This window comes from Hevea brasiliensis, chromosome 6, assembly GCF_030052815.1.
Source record: "Hevea brasiliensis isolate MT/VB/25A 57/8 chromosome 6, ASM3005281v1, whole genome shotgun sequence".
NCBI lineage: Eukaryota > Viridiplantae > Streptophyta > Magnoliopsida > Malpighiales > Euphorbiaceae > Hevea > Hevea brasiliensis.
This window is the reverse complement of record NC_079498.1, coordinates 107105074-107132979: the sequence shown is the minus strand read 5'-3', so window position 1 is coordinate 107132979 and position 27906 is coordinate 107105074. Positions and strand designations below refer to the sequence as shown.

The window sequence follows — 27906 nt, the reverse complement described above, 5'->3', positions numbered from 1 at the left end:
ATATTAGTCAGAGAATATTAAAAAATAATTTAAAATTAAATTTGATAAATTTTAATTATAAAAATACTAAAATAATAAAATAATTTTTTTTCAAATTGCTTTTCTTAATAACATCTAAAATAATATTTTTAATAATAAAAATAATTTGAACCTCCAAACATAATGTCAAATAAACACTATAATACCAACAGCAGTGAGTGTTTATATAAGCGGTTGATAAATTTATCCCTTGAATGAAGTTGAGTATTTGAATAGAGAAGATATTTATCAAAAGTTTTTTAACCTTTAATTAGCTGACCATCGATAATACTGTCTTGATTCACTAGGCTGAGAATATCTATGGAACATGTATATATTGATTGTTATGAGTATTGTGATTAAAAATTAATTTTTAATTATTTATATTAAATTTGACTTATTACTAAAAAAATAAAAAATCAATCAAATTCAACTAAAAGTTAAATTGATTAATCACGTTAATCGATATCTTTGTTCAATTAGAAAAAGTTCTACAACGGATGCATTTTTTAAAAATCCTTCCTCTTTATATAGACTTTAAATTTTGTAAACGAAGCGCATACCCAAGTTAGAGCTGCATAATCAAACGCATCAATGGCAATCTTTGAGCAACAAAAGCCCCAATATCACCAAGACCTTGAAGAGGAGGAAGAAGATTATTACAATGAAGGTGGAGAGTCCGACGCAGAGTATGATTCGGATATGGATCCAAGTTATTGCGTCCTTGAGGAGAGTACTCGAGGCAAACTCGCTAAACTCTCTATCAAGAAGAAATCAAAATTTCGGTGAAGTGTCAAATTTGAATTAAAAAAGATATTATTTTTGAAGTGCTGTTGATGAATAATTACAAACTTGTTTAAATATTTTGGTCCAGGATTGGCAAAAATTTGGAAATGGACGCTGACGTTGAGATAGACCCAGAAGAGGCGGAGATGAATGTGGGAGAAATTGATGAGAAAAGTTTTAAACAAGTTCAAGAGATCATAGAAGGTCAGTAATCAGTACTCAGTACAGGATTTATACGAAGACATCGTTTAATATTTTTTATTGACAAAAAAAATGAGGTAAGGGAATGATAAATCATATCATGATAGTGTGCTTGATATGTGATTTTTGTGGGTCACAATTTGGTTTCAGCTGGGAAGCTAGAGAAGCTGAAAGTGGAGCAGTGTAAAGTTTATTTGAGGAAGAATGGATTGAGATTGACTGGCAATAAGGACACACTCATTCAGCGCATAAAGGAGCATCAAGAGTAATTTCACATCTTCTTTGGTGATGATAACTATTTCTCAAAATCATTTCTGTTTTTCTTCTTGATGTCATTTTTTGTTCTGTTATTTAAGGATTTTGAATGGAGGGGAGAAAAAGTATCCAGTATCTAGCTTTGTTTTGGATTGTAAAGGTAAACTCATTAGCTTTAAATTATTAATAAAATCAGTTTGTAATTTATAACCACCTTGGACAAGAAGGGTAACCATTAGCTTGTGTGATTAGTTGATAAACAGTGCTATGCTCATTGATGGATAAGCTTATGATGGGTTAAGTATCAGTTATAACTTTTTCCTTTGCCATTGGCTAATGGCAAGGATGAACTCTTTCCTGCATGTTATATATTTGATCATTTTTCTACAGTCTTTTATCTGTTTCAGTATTCTATCTATATTTTTACTTTCCTTGCATGCTTATGCTTAGAGAACTGATGGATTTTTTTTTCTTTTTTTTTTTTTATGTTTTTTGGCAGGTGATGCATGTACTGGTGATGTTGTTATGTTTGAGCAGAATGTTTATGAACTGTGAGCCTTTAGACTATTTTCTTTGTGCAACAAATATTTTGCATATGATTAGAATAATCCTGTTTAAGTTTATGACTTTCTTGTTTGCATATGTTGCTTCTCCTCATTTATCTTGTCTTTCAAGGGAAAGTTGGGTAAATTAATAAATTTTCTACTAGTCATCCACACGCATTTCGCTTATAACAAATTTTCTCTAATTTGGACAATTTTTACTTCTGTTGCCAATTTTCTAGGTACGATATAGCATCACGTAGCGCCAGAGGTCCTCCTTGCGGCACAAGGATAGTTGCTGGTCGAATTGTGAAGGAAAGCTATGGTGCTGTGAAACAACAGCATACCTTTACGGTGAGTCCAATAATCATATAATTTATGCTGATGGATTAAGACAATGAACATAGGCATTCCACTTCCTAAATCTTCCATTTTTATATATGGATTGACAAGATATCCAATCAGTTCTTTTTTTACTATCATAGAGCCAAAAATCCATAAAGACAAAGAAATGCTTTAATTTCTATACTTCTCTTATCTTCATTCTGTTTTAACATTATTGACAAACCTTGGTACATATGTACTGATTTCATCCATCTTCTTATGCTAACATGCCAACATGGAAGGCTTTTCAAATGGTAACCTTTGAAATCTTATTTTCAGTGTCAGTGTAAAGTTCTAGTTAAGGTGCCTGAAATTTCTTTGTTAGAAAACAACAGAAGGAAAGTGAACGTAATGATTAAATGTAAAATAAAATTAAGTGTTAGATAAAATATCTTCAATAAAAATGTTATCTTTTGCTTATTTGATCAGATAGAGGTCCTTTGGAGCAAAGGGGAGAAACCCCTCTGTCCACTTCATCCTCTCCTAATAAAGGGTAGGAATTTGTACAGACTGAAGACTTTGAGGCAGGTTTGTAACTGGTAGAAGTTGTTTGTTTTTTACGTCATCTAGTGTTGATCTAATATTATTGTTTATAAAAATTGCGAACCTTTCCTTCATCACTTTAGAGATGGGAAAATGAAGAGGAGAGACGTAAGATTTTGATTGAAAAGCACTCAAGGGGTTCTCTAGCTAGGTGTGCAAGAGAAACTCGAATACAGGAGAAAGAAAGAAGGAAAGTTCTCAGGGAAAATAGGTGCTTAAACCTTATTTAATTTTATTGGAATTTAAGTGTCAATATTAGGCATGCTGGTCTCTTGAAACTTATTTGTTCAAGTATGCTTACATGCTTAAGTTCTGTGTACTTTAGGGCGTTGACAAAGGAGGAGAGAAATAGGAACCAGTCTCAATTGTATGCAAACTTAACAGCAAATCAGGAAATTCATGCTCAGCAATCAGGTTCATCTATTAACTTAGGAAAAGCAGCCCCTGAACCTCGACTGTTGGGTTCATCTGTTGATTCTAGGAAGATGTCAATTCAATTACACAGTAAAATGGGTGGTGGAGCTCAGAAATTAATTCAACCTCATCATTCAGGATCATCCATTCTTCCTGTTAAAGTGGGAAATGGAACTCAGCAGCTGGCTATTCTACCTCAACCTTGGGGATCCTTTGCTAACAGAGAAAAAATGGAAGGTAGACATCTGCAGCCTGCAGCTCAACCTCAGAGATCAGGATCATCCATTGATATGTTAAAGATGGGTAACAGGCCTTTGAGGCTGGGAATTCAACCTCAACAGTCAGATATATTGGCTGATTCTTTAAAACAGACAAATCGACCTCCTCAACGGTCAGGTTTTTCTTTTGAAACTGGGAAACTGCCATTTCAGCCCAAACTGCAAAAACACCACAGGGAGAATGATAATTCGCATAGAGTTCCTCATAACTTGGTTGATTATAGGGGCATTCAGGAAGTTGAGCAACACAACTGTGATAAGGTTGGTTCGTGGTTATCCAACTTCTATACGAATGATGATCATCATAGACAGCCATTGAGAAGCATGAAACATTACCAAGCAATGGACCCTGTGAATAGGAATGGTTACCTACAACAGAAGTTATGCAAATTTTATGCTCAAGGAAGATGCTATTACGGAGACAATTGCAAATTTTTGCACGACCCAAGATAGATTTGTGGCCAAAGGAGGAAATAGGAAACCTTACGGTCAAGCAGGTTAGCAGTATGGCCATACATATTTGTGTTGATTGTGTAGAAGGTTTGAACATTTTGTTTAAATTTTGATAGTTACTTCATGTTGAGGTTACCAGTATTGTTTGTGTACTGTTAACCAATCAATGAGGCTATGCTTAAATTCTTTCTTTAACAGTTCTGTAGCATTAAGCTTTGGATAATACTTGCATTAACACTTGCGGAACTTCTGCCTGATCACATGTTTACTATTGTTGTGTGTGAGGGCTTTGAAGCATATTACCTTTCTTTGTTGTTCCAAGGTTTGATCCTTCATCATTGATTGCATAAAGCAAGCTAGAGTGGAGATGCTACCAGAAGATCAGAGGAGCAATTTGTTAGATCCTGCAAAATTTCAATCCCAAATTTAAGTTTAGAACTAATAGCAGAGGTGCTTCTGGAAACAAAGGCTAGGATCGAAGCAAGCAAAGCCAAATATGAAAACAAGAAATTGAAAAAGTGGAAAAACGACAGAAGAAAACAAAAAGGTCAGTTCAGCTTGAAAGATTCCTTGAACAGCTTGGGAAACAAAAAGAAATCAAAATGACAATTAAAACCATGTTGTTCACTCAAGAAAATCACACCACTGCAAAAATCCTCTTCTGAGCAAACATCTCTCATTCCTACCCAATATCACCTTTCTAGTCAAACTTTAAAACTATATTAGAAACTAATAGTGTGTATTTTAGCACTTGGGTTAAATAACTGATAAAATAGAGAAGTTTATATAAACAGAGGAAATACACAAGAATGGAAACAAGACTGGTGAGGTAAAATGGGCATGACACAAGTTCCTGATAAGTATTAAAATTCTAACAATGACAATTGAATCTAGAGTCTCATTGCATTTAGCACTTATTTGGTTGGAGGTAAGAATGACTAAGGAAGTGCATTAGTACAAAAAAAAGTCCACTTAATTTGTATTATTAAACCAACTTCAGGCAATTGGCCATTCTATTTTCCTTTGCAAGGAAAATAAGACTTAATAAGTTGCATTTTCATAGTTAAGTACAATGTAATTTATTAATATATATTTTATTTGTCATACTTTTAATTATATTATGAACATTATTATTTTTTTTTTTTTTCAATGCTCAAAGTTTAAGTGTCTCTCAATTTAGGATCAAAGCATACCGCCAACTTTACTAATGGATTGGTATGGAATTTACATATTATACATAGACGACTGGTAAGACTCGAATTTTCAACCTAACGTGAGAGTTTTGTCAATTAAACCATCCTCATTAGCATAATTTAGAAGCAATTTGCTTTTTTTTTTTTTTGCAATAAAATATTTCATTAATTTTAAGGGGGAATACATGAGATGCGTTGAGCGGCTCAAGCTTCCCCAAAAAAACCATAAGCCTAAAGCCGATGGACCCAAAATCTGCTCCAAAAACCCTAATTAAAGAAACATTGTAGAGATCTAATCAGGAATCACCCTTACCCAACAAATTACTTCCCAAGAAGATAATTTATATACTAAATATATTTAGAGTGATGCTACATGCATCAAGTTGATTTGCATTAAATATTTAATGTGGATTAAGGAAAATAATTTTATAACTTTATACTTAAAAAAATTAGACTTTTACATTATTACCCTTTTATAAATTTTTCTAAAATAATATGCACAATTTAAAATTGATAATTCAAATCTTTCTCATGCATTTATGTTAGCTTTAAAAGCCCTTCAAATCTCAATACAGAATACAAATTTCAATACAAATGACTACTTTTTATATTTTTATCATTTAAAAAATTTCACATTCATTTTAATTTTTAAAATTTTTTATTTTACTAAAAATAAAAATTAGCAAAAATACATGTAAACCTAAAAGCCTATGCTACTCTTTTTTATTTTTCATATACTAGCATTTTATTTTTTATATTTTTATTTTATAGCATAATTGAAATATAACTTTTGTGATATTAAATTAGTTAACTATTATGACAAGAGGTCTTAAAAGATATATATATTAAAAATTAAAATTTCAATTAACGTTCTTTGACTCTGAAATTTTACCAATACTTTTTGTGATAAATATGTTTTTGTGAACATTTTGTTTAAATTTTGATGGTTACTTCATGTTGAGATTACCAGTATGGCCAATCAATGAGGCTATGCTCAAATTCTTTCTAACACTTCTGTAGCATTAGGCTTTGGATAATACTTGCATTAACACTTGCGGAACTTCTGCCTGATCACATGTTTACTATTGTTGTGTGTGAGGGCTTTGAAGCATATTACTTTTCTTTGTTGCTCCAAGTTTTGATCCTTCATCATTGATTGCATAAAGTAAGCTAGAGTGGAGATGATACCAGAAGATCAGAGGAGAAATTTGTTAGATCCTGCAAAATTTCAATCCCAAACTTAAAGTTTAGAACTAATAGCAGAGGTGCTTCTGGAAACAAAGGCTAGGATTGAAGCAAGCAAAGCCAAAAGTGGAAAAACGACAGAAGAAAACAAAAGGGTCAGATCAGCTTGGAAGATTCCTTGAACAGCTTGGGAAACAAAAAGAAATCAAAATGACAATTACAACCATGTTGTTCACTCAAGAAAATGACACCACCGCAAAAATCCTCTTCTGAGCAAACGTCTCTCATTCCTACCCAATATCACCTTTCTAGTCAAACTTTAAAACTATATTAGAAACTAATAGTATGTATTTCAGTACTTGGGTTAAATAACTGATAAAATAGAGAAGTGTGGCATAATTTAGAAGCAATTTATTATTATTTTTTTATAATAAAATATTTCATTAATTTTAAGGGGGAATACATGAGATGTGCTGAGGGGCTGAAGCTTCCCAAAAAAAACCAGAAGCCCAAAGCCGATGGCGTGACCCAAAATCTGCTCCAAAAACCGTAATTGAAGAAACATTGTAGAGATCTAATCAGGAATCACCCTAACCCAACAAATTGCTTCCTAAGAAGATAATTTATATACTAAACATATTTATATCATATTTTATATATGCAGAAACATACCTCCCACGAAGAAGAGCATCGGGGGCAAAAATGACATTTGGCGCCTCCCGAGCCATTCAATTAGTTGATGGGGACCACTTGAAACGTCACTCGTAGGTAGACAAGGACAAAGGATAGCAATCAAAATGGTACAAGCAAATTCAATTTCTTTTTCTAACCCAAAATTTACTTCACTTTCTAATCTAATCCAGCCACATTTTATATTATCAGTTAATCAGAAGTGTGAAATACACTGTGACAGGCTTACAGCACTTTATCAGACTTCTATCATTTTTCTGGTATTTCTCTGCTTCTATGTGTATGCTTTTCTTGTAGTCAGCTTGCTTGATCCTCTTGTGAGTTGTGAGCCTGAATGAACATGATTTCTTCATGGGTTATCATGTTTTATGCTTTTATTGGCTAGTGCAATTTTTGTTGTCTTTAATGGTATTTTATGAACTGTTACTAGCATCTTTTTAGTTCTTTATTGTCTGTAAATCATGTAGAACATTGGTCTTGGTATATAATCCTATTCTCAGCTTCATACACATGCATGTATTTAAAAATGAGAACTTTTTCTTGACGAAGTTTAGCTGAATTAATTGTAAATACGGTGGTAATAAACTTGTTTACATGTAATCCATGAGATATGGCATACTTCCTTTTTAGGAAGTCATTCAGGAAGTACATACTATTAAGTCTTCATGGACTTTGCTATTAAAAAAACAAAAAAAATCATCTTTACAAAAAATCTCTACAAATTTTAGGGCATATTTGGTTTGCTTTGGAAATAAAATAGGAATTGAATTTGAATCAATATCTCCTCTTCCAAACTTCGTATTTCAAGGGGGATTTTTCGCTTAATTTCAACTTGTTTATATATAAAAAATTGGATTTCTTTAAGAGCGAAAAAAAAAAAAGGATGAATTGTATTCCTGGAATTCTATCCTATTTCTCGAGGACTTTTGCAAGGTGAATTTCTGTTTTCAATATTCTTTTCTCTCCTCTTTACCTGTTCTCTGCACTGAACTTGCTGCACATGAAATTTGAGCTACTTAAGAACTTATATCTAGTTTGAGGATGAAACCGTGGAATTTTGGGGCATTTAACAATAGAATACAAACGCCTATAAAAAAAAATACAATAGAATACAAACATTTGGATTTTGTGTTTTTGCTCAAGGTTGACATTAATCCAACCTAAGTTATTGGGAAGATGGATATCTAACATGTATGATTTCAGGTTAAATGGCAGCTGAACTAGTTAACGTGAATGAGTTCCAAATTATGGCTAAGCAAGTCCTGCCAAAAATGTACTATGACTTCTATGCTGGAGGAGCAGAGGACCAGTATACCCTGAAAGAGAATGTGGAAGCTTTTCAAAAAATCTTGTATTTTCTTAAAACTCATGATGGATAATGTAGAAAACAAGACATTGCCTTTAGTAAAACATCTATTTGGCTTCTCAGGTTTCGGCCTAGAGTTCTTATGGATGTTAGCAGAATAGAATTGTCCACTACTGTATTCGGTCACGCTATCTCAGCACCTATAATGATAGCTCCAACCTCTATGCATAAGCTTGCACACCCTGAAGGTCTTAAGTTCTTACTGAAGAGTTCTTAACTGTATATTTTCCATATTCTGATTTCACCTGCTTTTATTATTGTCACAGGAGAAATTGCTACTGCAAGAGCAGCAGCTGCATGTAACACCATAATGGTATCCAAATAATAGATTTTAAGCTATTTTGCTTACTTTAGGAGCTTGAATAATGATTTATTTTTCATTTTAGGTTTTATCCGTCTCCGCCACCTGCAGTCTGGAGGAGGTTGCCGCCAGCTGCAATGCTGTTCAGTTCTTTCAATTATATGTACTTGGCCTTTTCTGAATTCCTTTTTCAGTTCTTTCAATTATATGTACTTGGCCTTTTCTGAATTCCTTTTAATTTTGGAACTCATAGATTAGATTATTGTCTCTCTCTAATTGTAATATTGCTGAAAGAACTAACCGTAGTAAGCATTCATCTGTGGTTAGGTGTATAAGAGACGCAGTATAGCTGTTAACTTAGTGCAGAGAGCTGAAAGGAATGGATACAAAGCTATTGTCGTAACAGCTGATACTCCAAGACTTGGTCGAAGAGAAGCAGACATAAAGAATAAGTGCCTATCATTTCTTCCCCTTTCATTTTATCTGAATGCACTTACTATTATAGTTTGGTTGAAATGCTTTACAAGTTGAGGATGCAACACAAATATTAGTAGGTGATCTAATCACAAAGGTGTTTCTATATCTCACTTGGACTTCATAAACTATGTGTTTTCATCTCATATGAACATAACTGTGATAACTGCTGCAGAATGATTGTACCTCAGCTGAAGAATCTGGAGGGTCTCTTATCAACTGAAGTTAAATATGTGAGTACAATAATTGAAATGGGCAACGAGCATGCCAAATCTATTTTAAATGAATAGAAGATCAAAGTGACTCTCACGTTTCAAAGAATTTACTGCATTAAAACGTAAACAGTTATCACTGTCTGCCGAAATTTGTCATGTTGCTTTTATTATATTTTGGTTCAAATTATTGCTTTTATTAAAATGTGAACAAATCGCTTAGCCCATCAGTAATCTGCATAATAAGTATTATTTCTATATAATGAATTTGCAGGACAAGGGTTCAAGCTTAGAAGCTTATGCCAATGAATCCTTTGATGCTTCTTTATGTTGGAAGGTATGAACGAGTAAACAACTCTTAATGTTGGGCCATATTTTTAACTTGCATAAGAATGACAACAAAAGAAGTCCTGATTGTACATCTAGTGGAGATATATCTGAGTTAGAGAAAAATACTGTTTGGTTAGCCAATTAAGTTAAATTTTTTAGCCTTCTTGATCTTTAGGTTGGAACTGGAGTGGCATTCTTGTGCAGCAGAATCAATTTATTGTTGTTCATATTGGTTTAATTAGTGAAAACTTTCAATGCAGGATATAGGATGGTTAAAATCTATTACAAACTTGCCAATTGTGGTCAAGGGGATATTAACTCGTGATGATGGTAAAATCAAGCTGCTTCTGATGTTATTTTCATCTCTCCATTTCCTTCTCATGTTATTATTATTTTCCCATATAAGGAAACCATTCAACTTCTAACCTATAAAGAGAACTGGACTAGTACTGCTTGCATTCATTGAAAAATACTAGACCTTAGCTAATCATAAATGAAATTATTTCCCTTCTTCTGTTTCCTTTTGTCAGTGAAGATATACTCACATGAAGAGTGCTTTGAGTGTTTATATGCCTCTATGTTATGTCTCTATGTTTGTTCCATGATTGAATAGCTTGTTCACTTAATATTGGCAGCCATCAAGGCCATGGAAGTAGGTGTTGAGGGAATTATTGTCTCCAATCATGGAGCTCGCCAGCTGGATTATACTCCTGCCACTATTTCTGCTCTGGAAGAGGTGATTCAGTTTTGAATATCTAGATATGTGTATGCATCTTTGCTCACAAAAGGAGAATATACTCGCTGAAGTCCTACATTTGAATCCCTGGACTTCAGGTTGTTGATGCTGTTAGAGGGAAAGTTCCAGTTCTTCTTGATGGAGGAATACGTCGGGGAACAGATGTTTTCAAGGCATTGGCACTTGGTGCACAGGGAGTCTTTGTAAGCTCACTTGTCTCTCCATCCAAATGAGCAAATATATTGCAATCAGACGCTGCTGTATCCTATACGATGTAACTGAAATTAATGAACATCTACTGCAGGTTGGAAGGCCTGTTATCTATGGGCTGGCCGTGAAAGGAGAACATGGAGTGAGACAGGTGATTGAAATGCTAAAGAATGAGCTTGAGCTCACCATGGCCCTTTCTGGCTGTCCTAGCCTGAAAGATATTAGCAGGAGCCATGTAAGGACCGAGTGTGAGAGGCTCCAATCGATGCTCTAATGCTGCCACAAAGTGTTAGATAAATCCAGGATGGACGATTCTGATAATCATTTGTGCATCAAATAGTTGGTTTCAAGCATTGTTAAAACTGCATTCAACTAGGACTAGCAGTATGTATGCTATGCTTTTGTTGTTGATGGCCCTGAAGCACCCTCTGTTAGTGACCAAGAGAATGGGAAATATCAATAACAATAATCTCGATTTGGGTTTGCTGTTATTTGGGTTGTAATCATATGATATGAGGCCTGGTCAGTTGGAAATCTTTGCTTTTTGGTCCTGAACTTTTATATTTGAGCATCAGAGCAGAAAATGATGCACTTACCACCGACCATTTAACATAGCTTGCAAGATAATATTGCATGGTCTTTTAACAGTTAGCCATTGAATCAGGTGATGTTTTTGTCAAGTGCCTCCTTATCATAAAAGGTTAAGAGATCACATATTGGCATCTCATATGAAGAAATTTCTAATATACCAAAAAACAAAAAGTCTTGATTATTAGAAATGCCTGCCAAGAGAACCCAAACCCTAAAATTGATAATAATTTTGCAAGATAAAGCCAGTAAACCATGTGGGAAATGATAATAATTATTATAATGCCAATTGCCAAACAAAATTTAGGGATCAAAACAGACTTGCAGATTGCAACCAGAGTGAGTGGACTATTGGTTTTCATAGAGTGCTGGTTATGTTAAGATTGGCCCATATTAGCTCCAAACTCAATAGGGTACATTAATGGGCTTCGTCTGCACGTTGACCCATACCCATCTTAGCCAGCCAGCAAAAGTACTTAAAACGGGCACATGAAAACGACACCGTACTAGGAGCGCTTGGACAGCCCACACAAACAAAACGACAACTACAAACGTCTCATTTCTCTGTCAGTGATAGCAAAAGAGGCTTCACTCAGTTTTGAGGCGCCAGCTTCATTTGCCTGATAAAAAACATTAACAGATTGCAACTCCTTGTCACTTGCCTACCTTTCTTTCTTTCTTATGCATTGATATTCTAATATAAACTTGTCTTTGCAGTAATCTGATCTCTGTTTAGGCAAAATTCAAATATACTGTTTATCCAGGTACCCTATATTTCTAACACTTTCCTGTTAACCAAGTTCTTGGTCAAACTCTTTCTTGTTTTATATGTGTGATTTCTGGGTTCTTTTGTTCTTTTCTTATATATATACTGAGTACGTTTTGATCATGATCAACTTGCCTCCTTTTTCTTTTCTTTTTCTTTCATTCATGTGAGAGTGAATGAAACAAGAAAAATAAGATATGCTGTGTGAATGGGAAACATGTGAATGCGTATTCTTGTTTTTGCTTGTTTTAAAGTGAGTCTGCTGTGTTTTGATGCTGTTTGTGTAAGTACGACAAGATTGTGTTCCTGATTTTCTGAGAACATGAATAAGTATTTAACAAGAGATATAATTCTCGACTTGAATGATGATTCATCTCATCGATGGAAATAAATTTTAAAATACAGTATGGAGATCGCTTGGGAGTAGTTCTTTCGAGCAAATGATTCTATTTGTTGGGAATTTCAAAAATTTATGGTGGTATTTTATAATATTAGCTTTCTGAGTAACATATAAGCTGTCTGTGGGATAATAAATTTAGCTGCTCGAGCGCTCAACCTTTTTTCAATCTTTTCTGAATCTGCATAATGATCTAGCCTGGGATTTTCCACATTTAATTTCTGAAGGTTCTAAGAGTAAGTAATCACCGAATTATACTACTGTATTAAGAATTCATGCTGCTAAGGTGTGAGTTATCAAATTTTTGTATTAGCACTAGATATTGTTATGGGTTTGGGTTAAATTGATTAACATTTTGTTGATTCAGGACAAATGGAGAGTGAACCAGTGCATGTGAATGAGTTTCAAGAGTTGGCTAGGCAAGCCCTTCCAAAGATGTATTATGATTACTATGCTGGAGGAGCTGAGGACCAGCACACACTGAAGGAGAATGTGGAAGCATTTCGTAGGATCACGTAAAGTGTTGTGCCTGTTAATTCTTAATCCTAGAAATAGAATTTTACTTTTTTTGCTGATCAGTTATCTTGGCTTTTAGGTTCCGACCTAGAATTCTTGTAGATGTGAGTCAAATAGATATGTCAACTACCATATTGGGTTACAGAATCTCTGCACCCATTATGCTTGCTCCAACTGCTTATCATCAGCTTGCAAACCCTGAAGGTTTGGAAGTCCTGAAAGAATTCTCAATCAACATATTTTTAAACTATCATTTAAGTTTGTCTGTGTTTATTCCAGGTGAGTTGGCCACAGCAAGAGCTGCAGCAGCGTGTAACACAATTATGGTATGCAAACGAAAAAAATTGAAATTGATTTGCTCAATTTATGAGTTTACATGCTGAGTCATTGTTCAATAATCCGATGTAGATTTTATCATACATGTCTTCCTGCACAGTGGAGGAGGTTGCTTCCAGCTGCAATGCCATTCGATTCTTTCAATTATATGTATTTTCCCCTTCTTTGCATCTTTGTATTTATTTTGCAGAATCTAGCTTATTTAGCTGCAACTTTTTTCATTATTGTTTTTTCTCCTCACATGCAAGCTATCCTTCTGTACAGATGTACAAGAGACGAGATATATCAGCCCAGCTAGTGCAGAGAGCTGAAAGAAATGGATACAAGGCTATTGTCCTAACAGTTGATGCTCCCATACTTGGCCGAAGGGAGGCAGACATTAAGAACAAGTGAAAATACCAATTCTGTTCCTTTACTCCATATGCTTTTTTTTTTTTTCGTTCAGTTTGATTTGAGCTGCTCCATATAATTTTGAGACACTAGATGTTTCAGTTTCTAATTGTTGGAAGTTGATGTGATTTTTGTATAAAGATTAGATGAAAATCTTTGTATACATAAAAAGAAACATAGCCACACCTAAGTATGGGCATATGTTGACTAAAGCAAGCAATCTTTCACTTTTATAGAGACGCGATTGCTGCTGAATATGTGAGTGGAGCATAGAGAAAAAGTGAGCTGCTGAGTGGAGAGTTGAAAGCTACGAAAATGAAGGAAAGGAGAAAAAAAAAAGAAAGAGAGAGAGAGAGAGAGAGAGAGAGAGAGAGAGAAAGAAAAACACTTCTTGTTTTAATAGTAGCTGGTTGTATATCCTCTGTTTTAATATATAAATTTGTGTTTCTCTTCATCTCCTTGTCTCTTTTTTTTTTTTGTATTTGAGAGAGTTTTGTTTTGTCTTCAATGAAATACAAATCCTGTTCCATCTCTTCTGTTTTTTTCAACACTAACATCAAAAGAAATGTCAATGCAGCTTCTTGTCTATCACTTGATACTAGAAGCCCCTTCAAAAGAATTTCCTCTGAAAGTAGTTGTAACTTTTGCAGGATGGCTGTACCACCGTTGAGGAATTTTGAAGGTCTCATTTCATTTGAAGTTTCCTCGGTGAGTAGAGTAGTTCAAGTCAAAATCCCTATTATTGCATATATATCTGCCAAGTTATGAAGTATGTCATCATTCTCTCATTTATTTGTTTAAATAAGCCATTTATTGAATCCCTCAAACCATCTATGATTTGGTATGTTGAACTTATTAAAATAAGATGAATATTCACTATTTAGCATCTATCAATGGAGCAGTAATCAAATAAACTTGAGATGCTTTCCCAAAGGAATTTAAAATTATGAAATCTTTCATCGTCAAATTCTACTGTTGCTTTATCATTTTCCTCTGGTGCATTTATAAGCATCATATACTTGAGCTTGTGCCATGTGTAACTGTTTTGTTGTGTTCAACACCTGTGTTGAGTTGTAATAAGTGTAATTTTTTGGGATCATAGGTGTTAAATCATTTTTTTACTCTCCACTGATAATTCAAAATTTTTTTCCAATATTGGGGAATATTGTTCCAACTGTGACCGATAGATTGAATCTGTAGAATAATGTTGAATTTACTTAAATAATTAGATTATTGCAGGATGAAGGTTCAAAGCTTGGACTTTTTGCCAAAGAGACTTTTGATCCTTCTTTTTCGTGGAAGGTATGAATTATTGTATTTGTTTCATCAACTTTCTGTTTACTTTTCAAAAAAGTGTGCAAAAGGATACACTCGAAGGCTACATTTCTCTATGTTTTATAATTATTCTGATAATTTAAGTGACAACATCTGCAGGACATAGGCTGGTTAAGATCCATTACAAACTTGCCAATTCTTATTAAGGGTGTACTTACTCGAGAAGATGGTAAGATATTTGTATTTCTTCATTTTTCTCTTTGCAATAAAAAGTATAAAAAAAAAAAAGAAAAAAAAAAAAACAATTCCATCAATTACATTTGAAAGTTTGAATGTGAAAATTTGAATATTGTTTCTCCTTACATTCTACTGATATTAAAAAGGGATAGAAACCATAAAAATTCCTCAATTTATTCTTTGTAGTTTTTTTATTTTAATTTTTAATTCCATTTATGATGGGAGATTTTCAGAACTACTATTTATTTGGAAATTCAAGAGAGGGAGTCCATTACATTAGGCATTTCATTGTTTTCTTTATCATATGAATAATCGTTCCACTTCTATATATAATCATTGCTAAATCTTTTAATTGTGGGCTCTCCCACCCAAAATGACTCTTTGTTCTACCAATTCTTTAGACCTTTAAGCACATGCATGTAAAAATTGTCCCTTAGTAGTTTACTAGATTATATACTATTTCCTCCCCTCCCCTTTTTCTGTTAATTTCACTTTCTTCCAGAGTATATTGACCTATCTCAAAATATGATGGACCATTGGCAGCAATAAAGGCTGTGGAAGTTGGTGTTGCTGGGATTGTTGTCTCAAATCATGGAGCTCGGCAGCTTGATTATAGTCCAGCCTCTATCACTGTTCTGGAGGAGGTAACTATCTTTGTAGTTGTAAGAAAATTTTTGGAGTCTTAACATTGGGATCACTGCAATTTATACTAATAAATGCAAAATCTTTTAATGGTTTTCTTTTACGCTTTGTTGAACTGCACACTTTTGGTAGAATGCTGTATTCATCGTGCCAAATAGAATGTTATAAACTTGCTTGGTGATACTATAAAGCTCTAAACAAGTTAGTCTATGGTTGTAGATCTATGCCAGGCAGAGTTAAACAACATAATTTCTGATATTACTTCTAAAACAAATAAATGTGTTACATAATTTTTCTAATCAGAAAAGCATGTGGCTTTCTCTTTTCTTACTGAATAAAACACCATTTGCTGTGCTGGGTTTGCAGGTGGTTCATGCTGTTGGAGGGAAAATTCCTGTTCTATTTGATGGAGGAGTACGGAGGGGAACTGATGTTTTCAAGGCCTTAGCCCTTGGCGCACAAGCTGTTCTTGTAAGCTCTCCATTCACAACTTTTCATTTTAGGAGTCCAGTGATTTTCATTTCATGCACCAGGGTGTATCATTATCCTTGATAAGACCAACTATAGCAATAGATATGCATACATAGACACCAACCTGTGTATTGGACTTTTTGTGAAAGAGAGAAAGAGAGAGAGAGAGAGAGAGAGAGAGGAAAGTGTAGTGATTCTTGAGCTGCTTTCTCCATGTTATGCTGCCTGAACTCTGTGGGCCTGTGGCTTGTGTGCTATTAAATGACATGTGTTAATGCAGGTTGGAAGGCCAGTTGTCTTCGGGCTGGCAGCAAAGGGAGAATATGGAGTGAGACGGGTGATTGAAATGCTGAAGCATGAGCTTGAGCTCACTATGGCCCTTTCTGGCTGTCCTAGTTTGAAAGATATTACGAGGAGTCATGTGAAAACTGAGAGTGAGAGATTCCAATCCATGCTTTAATATTCTTTTGAAGTATCCTCTAATGGTTTCAGAAAATCAATAATGGTTCTCTGAACCACAAGATATGAGCTTAATGTATATAGGCTGTTCTCAGCAGTGAACTCAACTTCCATATCTGTTTAATTTCAAATAAATTATGTGCTTGTACTACACCTGGCTGCTTTATGAAAAAACCCTAGTGAATTCATTAGTGCTATGAGACTGTTAGAATGTTGCAGGTAGTTATTGCTATTTTGCTTGCGGAAGGCTACAAAGGTGATGTTCAATTACACAACAATAATCAAATTTAAGTAGTAAAAGAGTATACATTTTTTTTTTTAACAAACAGAAATTATCATTGCCTTCTCTTTATATGTTATTAAAATGGAAATAAGTTGAACGAAGGCAGCTAAAATTGAAAAGGGATTAGATTTCATCGTTCTTGACATCAATTGATTAGCCTTATTTCAATGATTTTACATGGATGCAGCTACTGCTAGAGCACAATTATGTGACAAAAAACATATGCAGCTATAGTTGAACAGCTCTCGTAATCACTAACTGCAGATCCACTAATAATTGAATTCGCAGACCATCATCTAATTTAATGTCAGTGATCAAACTAATAATAGCATATTCCTTAAAAAAGTTCTACACGTACATAACACTGCACACGATTTCTTTATACCTACATGTCGCTTAGCAGGTTGAATATATCAAATTGCAATCTGGATATGAAAATTTCCCAAGGCAAGCAACCGTAAGTCATTACTCGTCACTATTTTATCCCTTGCATTATTGATCAGCTATAAATGAAGAATTTTCTCCTTTTAGCTAGCTTCAATTTGATGGAAGTCGATGCCCTATTCTGGCTGCATAGCTTTCAGTTTCCACGAAAGAATAGCTCAGAGGATGTAGCTTTGAAACAGGCAGACCAACTTTACTATGCATTATTAACAGAGTTGCTCTTGTTTACACCTTGGAGCTCCATTGGAGAATTTGTGATGCTTCCAACTGAGCCAAGGGTCTGAGAACTCAACTGTGGACTAGCAGGACAAGCTTCTGGATTACCAGCACTCAATGCATGGATTGCTCCTGAACTCAGCTGTGGACTAGGTTGCTGCTGGGGTTGCTGCTGGGCTTGTTGGTTCAGTTGTGGAATTCCCATGGTTGATGGCGAGCCTACTTGTGGAGGAGAAACAACAGCCTGCAGTGATGAGGATGGATCTTGCTGTTGCTGCATCTGTTGTTGTTGCTGCTGTTGTAATTGTTGCTGTAATTGCTGCTGTTGTTGCTGTTGCTGCTGGAATTGTTGTTGTTGCTGCGGTTGCTGTTGTTGCTGTTGGTTCACATAGAGATTCGTCCTTGACATCAATTTTGGTGGACCCATAGGCCCCATTGCACTCCGTTGCATTGGGTTCACATTAGCTCGGTTCAGAGACTGGCCCAGCATGGAAAGCCCAGCAGAACTTGGGTGCATCTGCCTGGCTCCAGACATTCCACTTATGCCTGACTGAGGGGCCCCTAGTACACCTGTTCTCTGTACCATCCTAAGTTTTGAATTCAGCAGAGCCTGAGTCATTTGTCCAGCACGGATTTGCTGACTTATCGCATTGGTAAAATTTGAAGTTTGGCCCAGATTCAATGGGTTTTGGCCCACATTATTCATACCGGATATAGGTGCCATTGGTCCTGAGATTCCAGGTCCTATTCCCCTTGCACCTCCAATGCCCATCGAGTTGCCCAGGCCTCCTAAGCCCCCCATGTTGTTGCCCATATTTCCCATTCCCATTGCTGTTCCAAGCCCCATCATCATTTTCCTCTGCTGCATCTGTGGCTGCTGCTGTTGTTGTTGCTGCTGCTGCTGTGGTTGTAGCTGCTGTTGCTGCTGTAACAGCTGATGCTGGAGTTGAGAAGACTTGTTGACCAAGTGATTACCCACCTGCATATTAGCATTCTGCCCCAGCGAGTTCAAGTGAGAAAGTGGATTAGATGGAAGCACCATTGGTGACCTATGGAACTGTGAATGCTGCTGTTGAATCAAGGAATGTTGATTTTGCTGCTGCTGTTGTGGTTGCTGCTGCAACTGAGGTGGTTGCTGTTGCTGCTGAAGAGATGGTTGTGAGTCTAGCTGTTGTGGTCTTGCAGGCATTGGAACCGTGGGCAAGAGACCTTGAGACATTGGTAAGGCTTGAGCATTTCCAGGAGGCAGCATCCTAGCATTTGCTAATAGATTCTGGGGCGGATTAATGGATGCATTACAATTAAGACTTGGCTTTACATCATTGGATGCCTGACCTGAAACTGCTTCATTGTATTGTTGCACCTCAACTGCTGAATTATTAGCAGGGATTCCAGCAGCATTTGGATGACTACTTGAGGCAAACTTCATGTGGGTAGGCTTTGGTTGGATATTATCTTCCACGATATACCCTTCATGCATCATCTGCATAAGCAAAATAAATCACTCAAATACGATTGCACGACAAACCCAATATCAAAATTTCTAACAAGAAGTTTTTTCCCCTGAAACATACCAGTGAGCAAAATTGTTCAGCAAGCAAATCCGCAAAGTGCTGTAGAAGAAATTTGTCAGATATGCAAACAGAACATAAGGAATATACTTGTCAGGATAAGCAAAGATTAGTATTAAAATTCAAATTGTAGGATATTATAAAACATGATCCCATCGTAGAGTTTTCATCCCATGTAAATGTTAACACTAATTGTCCACTCAATCAGCATCAATCAACAATCACTTTTGTGATCCATGCAGCCGTACTCAACAGAGAACAAGTCAAGTTTGAAAAGATCAACTACATACAAGGAATCAATGTATCAAAGTTGTACCAGTCATGCTCAATGAAGGAACACTAAGTAAAGGATTAAGATGACTGGCTCAAATAACATAAGATTAGTTACAGAAGAATCATTCTTGCCTAGACCCAGTTTATGTGGACTGCTAGTCATGCTCAATGAAGGAACACTGAAGGAAAGGATTACGATGACTAGCTCAAATAACATCAGAGTAATTACAAAAGAATCATTCTTGCCTAGACCCGGTTCATGTGGTCCAACAGATGGATGGATTTTCATACAAAACTGGTGGTCCCACATGTAATATATCTCTTGATAAGCCTTTGGGTCTATATAGATTGGGCCTAGGCAAGAATTTCTCATCACAAAAATCTATGGTGATATTATAAGCTTAAGGGTCTAATGTGAGCGAAAAAAGAAAACACACACAAATAAAAACATGTTTCCTTAAGCCAGTATTCTAGCTGCTGAGCCTGAGATGGATTTTCTTCACCTGTTGCAGAGAAGACCTTATACACCCAAGAAAAGAGAGAGACCACTATTGCAGAGAAGAATTGTTTTGATTACTCCAAGTAAGTGGGAAAATGGAGTGTCCAATTCAAATCTAGAGTTGTATGACTTGGATTTCTCTTACACTAAACCTCCAATATATCAAACAAATCTAATCAGCATAGATAACTCACAGCATTGGGCAATGTTGGAAGATAATCCTCCACAGACAGGAAATCACCATCCTCTGGTTCTCCATAATGCATTGCTACAGTACCATCACTTTGCTTCTCTAACATGATCATTCTAGTGCGTGACCTATGAACATAAGAACCAACATTCCCTGCACAAATAAAATTACCATTTAGGCAAGTGAATTAAGCTAAAAATTACAAGAGACGAGATCTTAGAAGTCTGCTGATAACATGAAAACCTGGAACTACTCGATCAAAATTTATAATTCTCATCTTGCAGACATTCATGCTGCCACCTACGATTGACTTCGATAATTTTCTTACACTAGCATCATCTTTCACATCCTCACTATTGGATAAACTGGCGAGACAAGCCGTCAGATTTTGATGCAAATAAATGTTGGGTTTCCTGACAGAGTAGTCATCAACCTTATTTTTCTTGCAGTTGAGTTGATGCCTGGAAAAGCAGCCAGTAGAACATGAATAATAAGAATAAGATGGAACAAATGAAATAGCCAGTGAAATCACAAGAAAAACCTTATTAAGACGTTACGAAGGACAAGAACAATTTATTCAGGTTAAAGCATGCTACAAACATTCCCTGAATGTACTTCAGCTTGACTTAACGCTCAAATGAGAGGGAAATTAGAAGATAAGTAACTCAATTCATACATTCTTGACAAATCAAATTTATGCTTATGCAGAAAGAAAAAATGATTGTGGTACCTAACAGAAAAATTTTACCACATAAAGGAGAGAGGAGGAGAGGGGCACAAAAAACAATGCATAAAAGTGAAGAACTGCAATGCAATGATATTTTAGTGATCATACCTCATAGTCACCACCTCAATTTTTGAGAACCTTTCAAGCAAGGATGGATCAGCCACAGGTGGAGATCCAACTGAAGGACTACTTGCATTTAATGGTACACTCATGTTACTAACACTTGCAGGAGAGCCAACCCCAGTCATTACTTGAGTTATTGGGAGTCGCTTTGCAGCAACCTGGGCCTGGTGTTGTCTTTGCAAGGAATCATTAGCACTGGAAATCAAAGATTGGGCTCCACCAACAGCAGCAACTGAGGTGACAGCTGACTTCTCCTTTTGCGATGATCCAATTGCAGCATTGGCTGCAACTGCCCCAAAGTGGGGCCCAGCAGAACCACTAGAAAATTCCCCAGATTTTGATGATAATGGTGACTGAGGCAAAGCCCCAGCAGATAACCGGGGACTTTGCACTGTTTTCCTCTTCTGGAGTTGGTCCTCCTTCCTTGAATCTTGGCTGAGATTGTTCCATGCTGCCTGAGGGAAATTTGATCTCATAAGATGAGCTGGTAATCTTTGCTGTAGTCGTGATTGTTGTGGGTCCAGATGGCCTGTTTCTGTCTCCATTATATCATTTTTACCCTGACTGAGCTCTGGGCCATCCAGCTTTTCCGTTTCAAACTGTTCTTCCTTGGGACCAAATCTTACACCTGACTGTGCAGCAGAAAAAGATGTTGGCACAGGATTTTGATTCATAACCCCTTCAAACATCTGCTGGGGATATTTCTGAATGCCTGCATTAGCATAATGAATTCCTCTTGCCATTGCTTGGTGCTGTGATAAAGAATTCCTCCAGTTCATTTCTGATGCATGAAGGCCATCCATATGTGGCCCTATTTGCTGTTGTTGAATTCCATCAGGACCCACTGGGGTAAGCCTTGCTCTCTTATTAAAATTGGATAAGGGTGACATTTGCCCATCTTGATTGTCCCTCTTACCATGAAGAGAAATACCAGAATTCATATTGTTGCCATATGAGATCATAATGTCCTGCCCAGTAGGGGAAGCTCCTGAAATATTAACAAGAGACCCTGACCCTTGCTCCTGCGTACTTCTTGGGGTGCCCACCACCATCTGATATCTTGGTTGTTGTGATACCAAAGGTAATGCTGGAACATTGCCATCAGATCCAAAGCTTCTTGCTCCTAGGGCCAACATGTTGATTGGAGCAAAGTTTTGCACTGCCAGATTCTCTGGGACACTCTGTGGCATCATATTGCCAGAAACAATTACAGAATCTCCTAACCTGCTGCTTGAGCTTTCTGCCACTCGATCTATACAAACTTTCTTCCCATGGATTCTGCTAGTAGATGTTACAGTAACTTCAGGCATCTGTCTTAATCTTTTCCTCCGCAAGCCACTCAGACCCAAATCAAGCTGCAATTGATTCTCAAAAGAGTTAAGAAACAAAAAAATTAATTCCTTTAGCCAAAAAACATTGAGCCTGTCTCCAATTTTATTACCCTTGTGGGAGTTGGATCATTACAAAGCCTATCCAATTTGGGAGTAGGGTCTAGAAAAAGCTGTGGTTGCAAGGCTTTCAATATCCGGGATTCCACTTCCTACAGTCAATGGTGAATACAAATATGTGACCTATTGATGAAAAATCAATTTCCAAGGATGAGATGAGTTAAATGATACCTACCATGAAATCACCATAAGTCCAAGAATTGTCTGAGATCAATGGGATATCCTTCACTACATTCTCCAATGACATCCTAAGGCGCAACCTATTTATAATAGGGAGTCCATCAATGGATAGAATACTAGACCTTTGCTCAGAAACACATTTTCGATAATCTCGAACCTGCAAGAATTTTGATATTGGGAAATTTAAAAACCTCAACACATGCCAGCTTCAATGACTTCATGACTTCTTGCCTACCCCCCATGCATACACATCTCCAAACAAATGCTAGCATTCATGTAAGGTAATTACTCATGAAATTTTGTAGAGAAAATAGACCAAGCCTAACTCAACCCCAAAAGCTAGCTCAAGGGGGAAGAATTGCCCAAGTCTTTATATTTAGAATAATCTCCTTGTCCCAAAAATATGTGGGACAACAGAATTCATACTTACTTAATATTTATTTATTCAAGATAATCTGTACCAGGCTAACATTTTTTTTTTGGGTGTAAATGTAAAGAAGCAGACTTCGAGTACTCACCTCACATATGAGTGTACCATTAACATATTTGCATGGCATATCATCCAGAATATCTCCAGGCAACCGGCCAGACTCGATTGACTCCAAATACATTTAGCACATATACGGAAAAATGTCAGTTCAATAATTAAAAAAAAAAAAAGAAATAGTTAATGATAGCTAAAGCAGTATTGGGATGCAGACAAGAATTTAGGGATAGGTATCCTTATCATTTAATCTTAAAATATTGTTGAAGTCCTGAAAACATTTTAGACAATGGAAGATGCTTTCAAGAGCAGGCCCAATGTGTTGCCCATACATCAAACAGGTGAAGCTGAGAAGCAAAAGATATTATGAAGTTTATATATTGTCCCATTAATAAGTTCATGGCCACACAACATATGTCTACTCTAGGTCAAATAGAATATCTCATTTCACAATAAAGCTACCTTTAAGGACTAATAATAATATATCACTAACAAGAGTTGAAAGAAAAGGAAATTAGTTGATATTTACTGAAAAAAGAGTTTCAGATGTCTTATCATATGGATGCAACAACTTTGAACCATCTTGAAGTGTAGCCTGAAGTGCAGCCTCATTCTGAAAATCCATAAACTACATAGTTTCAAAATCAAACTTAAAAATTGCATTGAAAGGGATTCTCTTTTTCCCCTTTCCTTTCACTTTCCTCATTTTATTCCAGAAAATCAATGTTCTTTGAAACCAACCTCTGAAGGCTTTCCAATAGAATATCCATCAGCGTAGAGGTTCAATGTGAATGAAACTTCATGCTCTGGATGCAGAAGAAAAAGAAGACAGTAAAAAGATTCACAATCTGAACTTGAAAGAAGATAACCACCAAAGAAAAGAAATTTGTCATCCAAAATTGCAGATATTCTAAAACCATTACCAGAGATGGTTGAACTTGAAATGCCGGAGACATCCTCACTGCCCTCAACTAAGTCACACTAATGTCAAAAAAAATTCCAAATTATAATAGGAATAAAAAGAATAGCACTGATACTGACCCTTTAATCCGCACAAAGATCATGTAAGGGCTCTTGATTTTAAAGAAAGAAGACCTTCCCCCTCACCACAAAAGGAAAAGTAAAAAAGATGATGCTTTAAGGAAAAAAATTTGTTATCCATCTATGACACTGTTCTCAAATATAAGAAAAAGAAATGAAATCAACCTTCAAGTATCAGCTCTTGAAAAGGAGTAAAGAAAAATAATGCCACGTGTTATATTTTAGCAAAAATCTTCACTTAAGCATGTGAGATAATAAAAATATACATCTAGCAGATGCTAAGTTCAAATTATATATTTTACGAAACATCTTATACTCCATGTAGTATGTAAAATACTTGATAAAAGACAAAGAACAAAATCTTGGATCTTTTGTCTCTGTATTAGTGATAGTGACTTTGCGAATTAATGGAGTAAGCAGCAACAGGATATTTAACTACCATTGGCACGCTTAATTGCACAAATCGTTCCTGAGCTTAGGGGGTTACTTTCATTTCCATCCTTTAACTTTAATTTGTTAAAATAAAATCATTGCACTTAGCTTTTATTACAAAGAAAGTCCTTCTTGCCAAATTCTGGTGTTAGCTCCGGTTAGATGAACAAGTGGTTTTCCAGCATGACTTTTTTAAATAATAAAAATAATTAAAAAAAAAAATTGTGTCATGTTTTCTTCCCTCCATCCTAGATAGAAAGGGTGATTATCTCTCTAAATTCTCTCCATCTCTTTCTCTCTCTCACTATTTCTCTTCTTCCTTTTCTCTCAAGACAACCTCCTTTCCATAGTCATCAACTCCCTCATCTTTTCTTGTAAAATTTCCATTTATGCACTAAACATCCAAACCAAAGTAAAAAACCCATAGAGATCTAACCCCAGAAAATCCCAAAGAGGGAACCCATAAGCACACATACCTGCATATATATACGTTCGACAGAAAAGCAAAAACTCGGAACCAAGAAACTAGAGAGAGAGAGAGAGAGAGAGAGAGAGAGAGAGAGAGAGAGGCACGAATGGGTATGTATGAGTATGGAGGACATTTAGGCATAAAGTGAGGCATTTACATATAGAGAAGCACAGATGCCTATGGTTAATACTAGGGTTTGTAATTCTAAGGTTGTCATTCAAATTTTTTCCCGTTTCTCTATTTAATAATTTGCAAATGAGGGAATGAAATGACAAAATCAATAGTTGTATAATTGACAAATTGAGTACCACAAAGAGGATTACAGTAGCTCAAATCGAAGGCAGAGGTAGAAGCACCAAGAGGAAGCCATAAAAGTAGAGAGCTTTAGATTGAGGTCGATGGTAGAGCTTGCATTCTGTGGTGGTGGCGCTGTGTCGATGGAGGGGAACAACTAGTGTGTTGTGGGTCAAACTGAAGAGAGGCATTGTGAAGGACAAGGATAATGGGTTAGTCGAGAATGTGCTGATGGAAATTTCTCCAAAGATTTGCCAATAGCTGTTGAGATTATCCTTACTTCAAGCTTCAACCTTGCTGGTTGAAAGGAAAAGGGGCGACGCTACAATGGTGATTGTGGGTATGTGGGTTTATTTGGGAAGCAGGGTATAAATGAAATGTGTTTGTTGCCAAGTGATTGAGAAACAGATAGTGTGGGTTAGTGTCTGTACCAAGGGATTCAAGGTTAGATGGTGGAGATGGAATGGGAGCTGTGAAATGGTGAGGGTATGTGTTGTGTGGTGCTATGAGGTCTTTAGTCTTTGATTGCGAAGAATGACACTGAAACTGGGTTTGTAACTATGGTGGTCGAGCGATAATCAACAAGAAAATGGAGATGGCAGAGGCAAGGAGGAGCTAGTTCTGCTTATGGTGTGTTGGGTTGTGTCTCCATGAGTGTAGGGTTGAACCTTTGGTTGAAGATTAGTCATATGTGAATTTTTATTATTTAAAAAAGCCACGCTGAAAAAGCCATGTATGCAACTTTCTTTCCAACAAAAGCTAAGTTCAATGATTTTATTTTAACAAATTAAAGTTCAAGGATGGAAATGAAAGTAGCCCCTAAGTTCAGGGACGGTTTGTGCAATTAAACCACCATTTGCAGGTATAGCACAACAGTCTTCTCTACAAGCAGGCTTGTTTAGGTGATATGCAACATTTTCGCGCATGTGTGGAAGAAGACTACTCAAGCTTCACAATGCAGTTAGTAAAACTACAACAGTGCAAAGATCAAATAAGTTTAAAATTTGCAAATCTTTTCCCTACTTTCTCAAACTACAAAACTGCATCCAAGTAATGACAACAATAGCAAAGTTAACAACTAATCCTCAGTTCAGTTGCGACGGAAATGCCAACAATTGGATAGAAATTAGGATTTCAAAACTACCAATTCTGATTATATCTTCCTGGCATAATAACAGCGCCTTCCATTGAACTAAGCCAAACTGAGATTTGCATGGCAATGCTTAACTAAATTTAATATCACTGAGCACAATCTACCTGTGCCTTCATTTATTTCCTTCCTTTCTTTTATCTTCCACTTCTGCTACAGCGTCCTTCAGTTAACCAAAAAGACTAATTAAGTTTAGATAATTACCTCGAGCTTTCTCGTAGAGGATTCATTCTTCGAGCCAATAACGGAGACATCATTGGAATTTCCCGAAACCTCATCGAGAGCAGGCTCCGGTAGAATAACGGGCTTTGGACAGAACCTTCTGCCAGTTTTTGAGACCTTAAAAGAGACTCCCATGTAAAAGAGCTTTGTTCTTCGGCTAACTAGAGGTCTTGCGTTGGTGTTTGGATCATCAGAAAGTAAAGGAAAATACCAGCAGGCCCCAAAGAAAGGAAGATTCTTTGAATATGAATAAGCCTTTTGAGAGATAAAACGAGATACCCAGTTGGAAATCTTTGAGAATTTGAGGCTTTCAAAAGCATAATTGAGATATACAGTAGGTGGGTTTCCTTTTTTTTTTCTTACTTCTCAACGAAATTGAGGTTTTATATAGAGTTTGGATGACGAGAAAAAGGTAGAAAATTGTAGAAACTATAATATCAGAGTCTCAGAAACCTCAATTCAGAAACCAACATCAGCACTTCTGAGAAACTTGAGATATTTAATGTTAATGGCCAAATCTGAAGAAAGCGAAAGAATATGAAATAACAGTGCCTGCCTGGTGTTGAAACCTACAGTGATGAAGGGCTTCGTTGAAAAAAGATTGAGGTTTTGAGAGTGTTTGGACACTGAGAAGGATGTGGGATCTATAAAATCTGAAACTCTTGAGTTTGGAAAAAGAAAAATGGCAATGTATAGGGAAAAAATAAAATAAAAAGAAAAAAAAGAAAAGAGAGAGGGAGGGACACGCGGGTTCTAAAAGGAGAGGGAATTCTTCTCTACTGGATATTTGTAGGGTTGACCCGTTTCTGTGAAGTTCTCTCAAGTCTGACCCGGGGTTTTATTCTTTTTTTTTTTTAAACCTTCGTTATAATTTAATTACAAAATTAAATTAATAAATTATTGATTCAATGAATTTATCAAAAATTAATTAAATATTATATGTATTAACATATATAAATAAACAATTTTAATCATTTATTTCTAATATTTAAACTAAAATTTTAATATTTATTAAATTGTATTTATATGTATGTAAATAATTTTTAAATTTATATATGAATATTTAAATTTTAAATACTTTTAGCAATTTTTTAATATTTATACAAAAATTTTATAGTAAAATAATAATATTAAAATATTATATATATAAAAAAAATTAAGCTAATTAATAATGTTACTGTAGATTTTTTAATTCTTAATTGAAAATCGATA

At 35.7% G+C, this 27906-nt stretch overlaps 4 protein-coding genes across 6 annotated transcripts; 3 read left to right on the top strand and 1 right to left on the bottom strand.

Moving 5' to 3' along the window:
- The first annotated feature begins 499 nt into the window (after positions 1 to 499).
- LOC110658954 (zinc finger CCCH domain-containing protein 62) lies at positions 500 to 4120 on the top strand. The gene is made up of 9 exons (XM_021816758.2): positions 500 to 803; positions 893 to 1008; positions 1156 to 1270; positions 1362 to 1420; positions 1760 to 1811; positions 2045 to 2156; positions 2616 to 2714; positions 2813 to 2940; positions 3055 to 4120. Exons 1-9 carry the CDS (start codon positions 613 to 615, stop codon positions 3872 to 3874), a joined length of 1692 nt encoding a protein of 563 aa, XP_021672450.2. The 5' UTR covers positions 500 to 612; the 3' UTR covers positions 3875 to 4120.
- A 2943-nt stretch (positions 4121 to 7063) lies between these two features.
- On the top strand, positions 7064 to 11062 carry LOC110664770 (peroxisomal (S)-2-hydroxyacid oxidase GLO4). 2 transcript variants are annotated; one of them, XM_021824622.2, is made up of 12 exons: positions 7064 to 7202; positions 8146 to 8293; positions 8372 to 8496; positions 8575 to 8621; positions 8695 to 8772; positions 8937 to 9061; positions 9259 to 9316; positions 9570 to 9632; positions 9886 to 9955; positions 10261 to 10361; positions 10460 to 10564; positions 10666 to 11062. In XM_021824622.2, exons 2-12 carry the CDS (start codon positions 8151 to 8153, stop codon positions 10843 to 10845), a joined length of 1095 nt encoding a protein of 364 aa, XP_021680314.1. In that variant the 5' UTR covers positions 7064 to 7202; positions 8146 to 8150; the 3' UTR covers positions 10846 to 11062. The 2 variants fall into 2 exon arrangements, with proteins under 2 accessions (XP_021680314.1, XP_021680323.1); XM_021824631.2 differs by lacking the exon at positions 7064 to 7202 and adding an exon at positions 7215 to 7350.
- A 659-nt stretch (positions 11063 to 11721) lies between these two features.
- Positions 11722 to 16845, top strand: LOC110664782 (peroxisomal (S)-2-hydroxyacid oxidase GLO4). Of its 2 annotated transcripts, none has more exons than XM_021824642.2 (12): positions 11722 to 11923; positions 12690 to 12837; positions 12918 to 13042; positions 13118 to 13164; positions 13247 to 13324; positions 13439 to 13563; positions 14215 to 14272; positions 14804 to 14866; positions 14999 to 15068; positions 15620 to 15720; positions 16085 to 16189; positions 16470 to 16845. In XM_021824642.2, exons 2-12 carry the CDS (start codon positions 12695 to 12697, stop codon positions 16647 to 16649), a joined length of 1095 nt encoding a protein of 364 aa, XP_021680334.1. In that variant the 5' UTR covers positions 11722 to 11923; positions 12690 to 12694; the 3' UTR covers positions 16650 to 16845. The 2 variants fall into 2 exon arrangements, with proteins under 2 accessions (XP_021680334.1, XP_021680343.1); XM_021824651.2 differs by lacking the exon at positions 11722 to 11923 and adding an exon at positions 12253 to 12558.
- Positions 16846 to 17179: 334 nt separating this feature from the next.
- LOC110664760 (protein PHYTOCHROME-DEPENDENT LATE-FLOWERING) lies at positions 17180 to 27431 on the bottom strand. Its single transcript, XM_021824604.2, has 12 exons — positions 26677 to 27431; positions 24010 to 24067; positions 23828 to 23892; positions 23616 to 23699; positions 23121 to 23201; positions 22598 to 22759; positions 22416 to 22514; positions 20960 to 22329; positions 20368 to 20585; positions 20129 to 20277; positions 19166 to 19204; positions 17180 to 19074 (listed from the first exon to the last, which is right to left on the bottom strand). Exons 1-12 carry the CDS (start codon positions 26827 to 26829, stop codon positions 17572 to 17574), a joined length of 3981 nt encoding a protein of 1326 aa, XP_021680296.2. The 5' UTR covers positions 26830 to 27431; the 3' UTR covers positions 17180 to 17571.
- Between the last annotated feature and the right edge of the window lie 475 nt (positions 27432 to 27906).

What these genes read in the sequence shown, in the direction of transcription:
- LOC110658954 (XM_021816758.2), top strand. Translation starts at nt 613, where the DNA reads ATGGCAATCTTTGAGCAACAAAAGCCCCAATATCACCAAGACCTTGAA. An exon ending in CGCATAAAGGAGCATCAAGA is followed by an intron (nt 1,271 to 1,361) that starts GTAATTTCACAT and finishes CTGTTATTTAAG; the next exon opens with GATTTTGAATGGAGGGGAGA. An exon ending in AAAGTTCTCAGGGAAAATAG is followed by an intron (nt 2,941 to 3,054) that starts GTGCTTAAACCT and finishes TGTGTACTTTAG; the next exon opens with GGCGTTGACAAAGGAGGAGA.
- LOC110664770 (XM_021824622.2), top strand. Translation starts at nt 8,151, where the DNA reads ATGGCAGCTGAACTAGTTAACGTGAATGAGTTCCAAATTATGGCTAAG. An exon ending in TAAGCTTGCACACCCTGAAG is followed by an intron (nt 8,497 to 8,574) that starts GTCTTAAGTTCT and finishes TTATTGTCACAG; the next exon opens with GAGAAATTGCTACTGCAAGA. An exon ending in ATGCTTCTTTATGTTGGAAG is followed by an intron (nt 9,633 to 9,885) that starts GTATGAACGAGT and finishes CTTTCAATGCAG; the next exon opens with GATATAGGATGGTTAAAATC.
- LOC110664782 (XM_021824642.2), top strand. Translation starts at nt 12,695, where the DNA reads ATGGAGAGTGAACCAGTGCATGTGAATGAGTTTCAAGAGTTGGCTAGG. An exon ending in TCAGCTTGCAAACCCTGAAG is followed by an intron (nt 13,043 to 13,117) that starts GTTTGGAAGTCC and finishes TGTTTATTCCAG; the next exon opens with GTGAGTTGGCCACAGCAAGA. An exon ending in GAGGCAGACATTAAGAACAA is followed by an intron (nt 13,564 to 14,214) that starts GTGAAAATACCA and finishes TAACTTTTGCAG; the next exon opens with GATGGCTGTACCACCGTTGA.
- LOC110664760 (XM_021824604.2), bottom strand. Translation starts at nt 26,829, where the DNA reads ATGGGAGTCTCTTTTAAGGTCTCAAAAACTGGCAGAAGGTTCTGTCCA. An exon ending in TTCAAGTTCAACCATCTCTG is followed by an intron (nt 23,893 to 24,009) that starts GTAATGGTTTTA and finishes TTCTGCATCCAG; the next exon opens with AGCATGAAGTTTCATTCACA. An exon ending in TTTTGATCGAGTAGTTCCAG is followed by an intron (nt 20,278 to 20,367) that starts GTTTTCATGTTA and finishes TTATTTGTGCAG; the next exon opens with GGAATGTTGGTTCTTATGTT.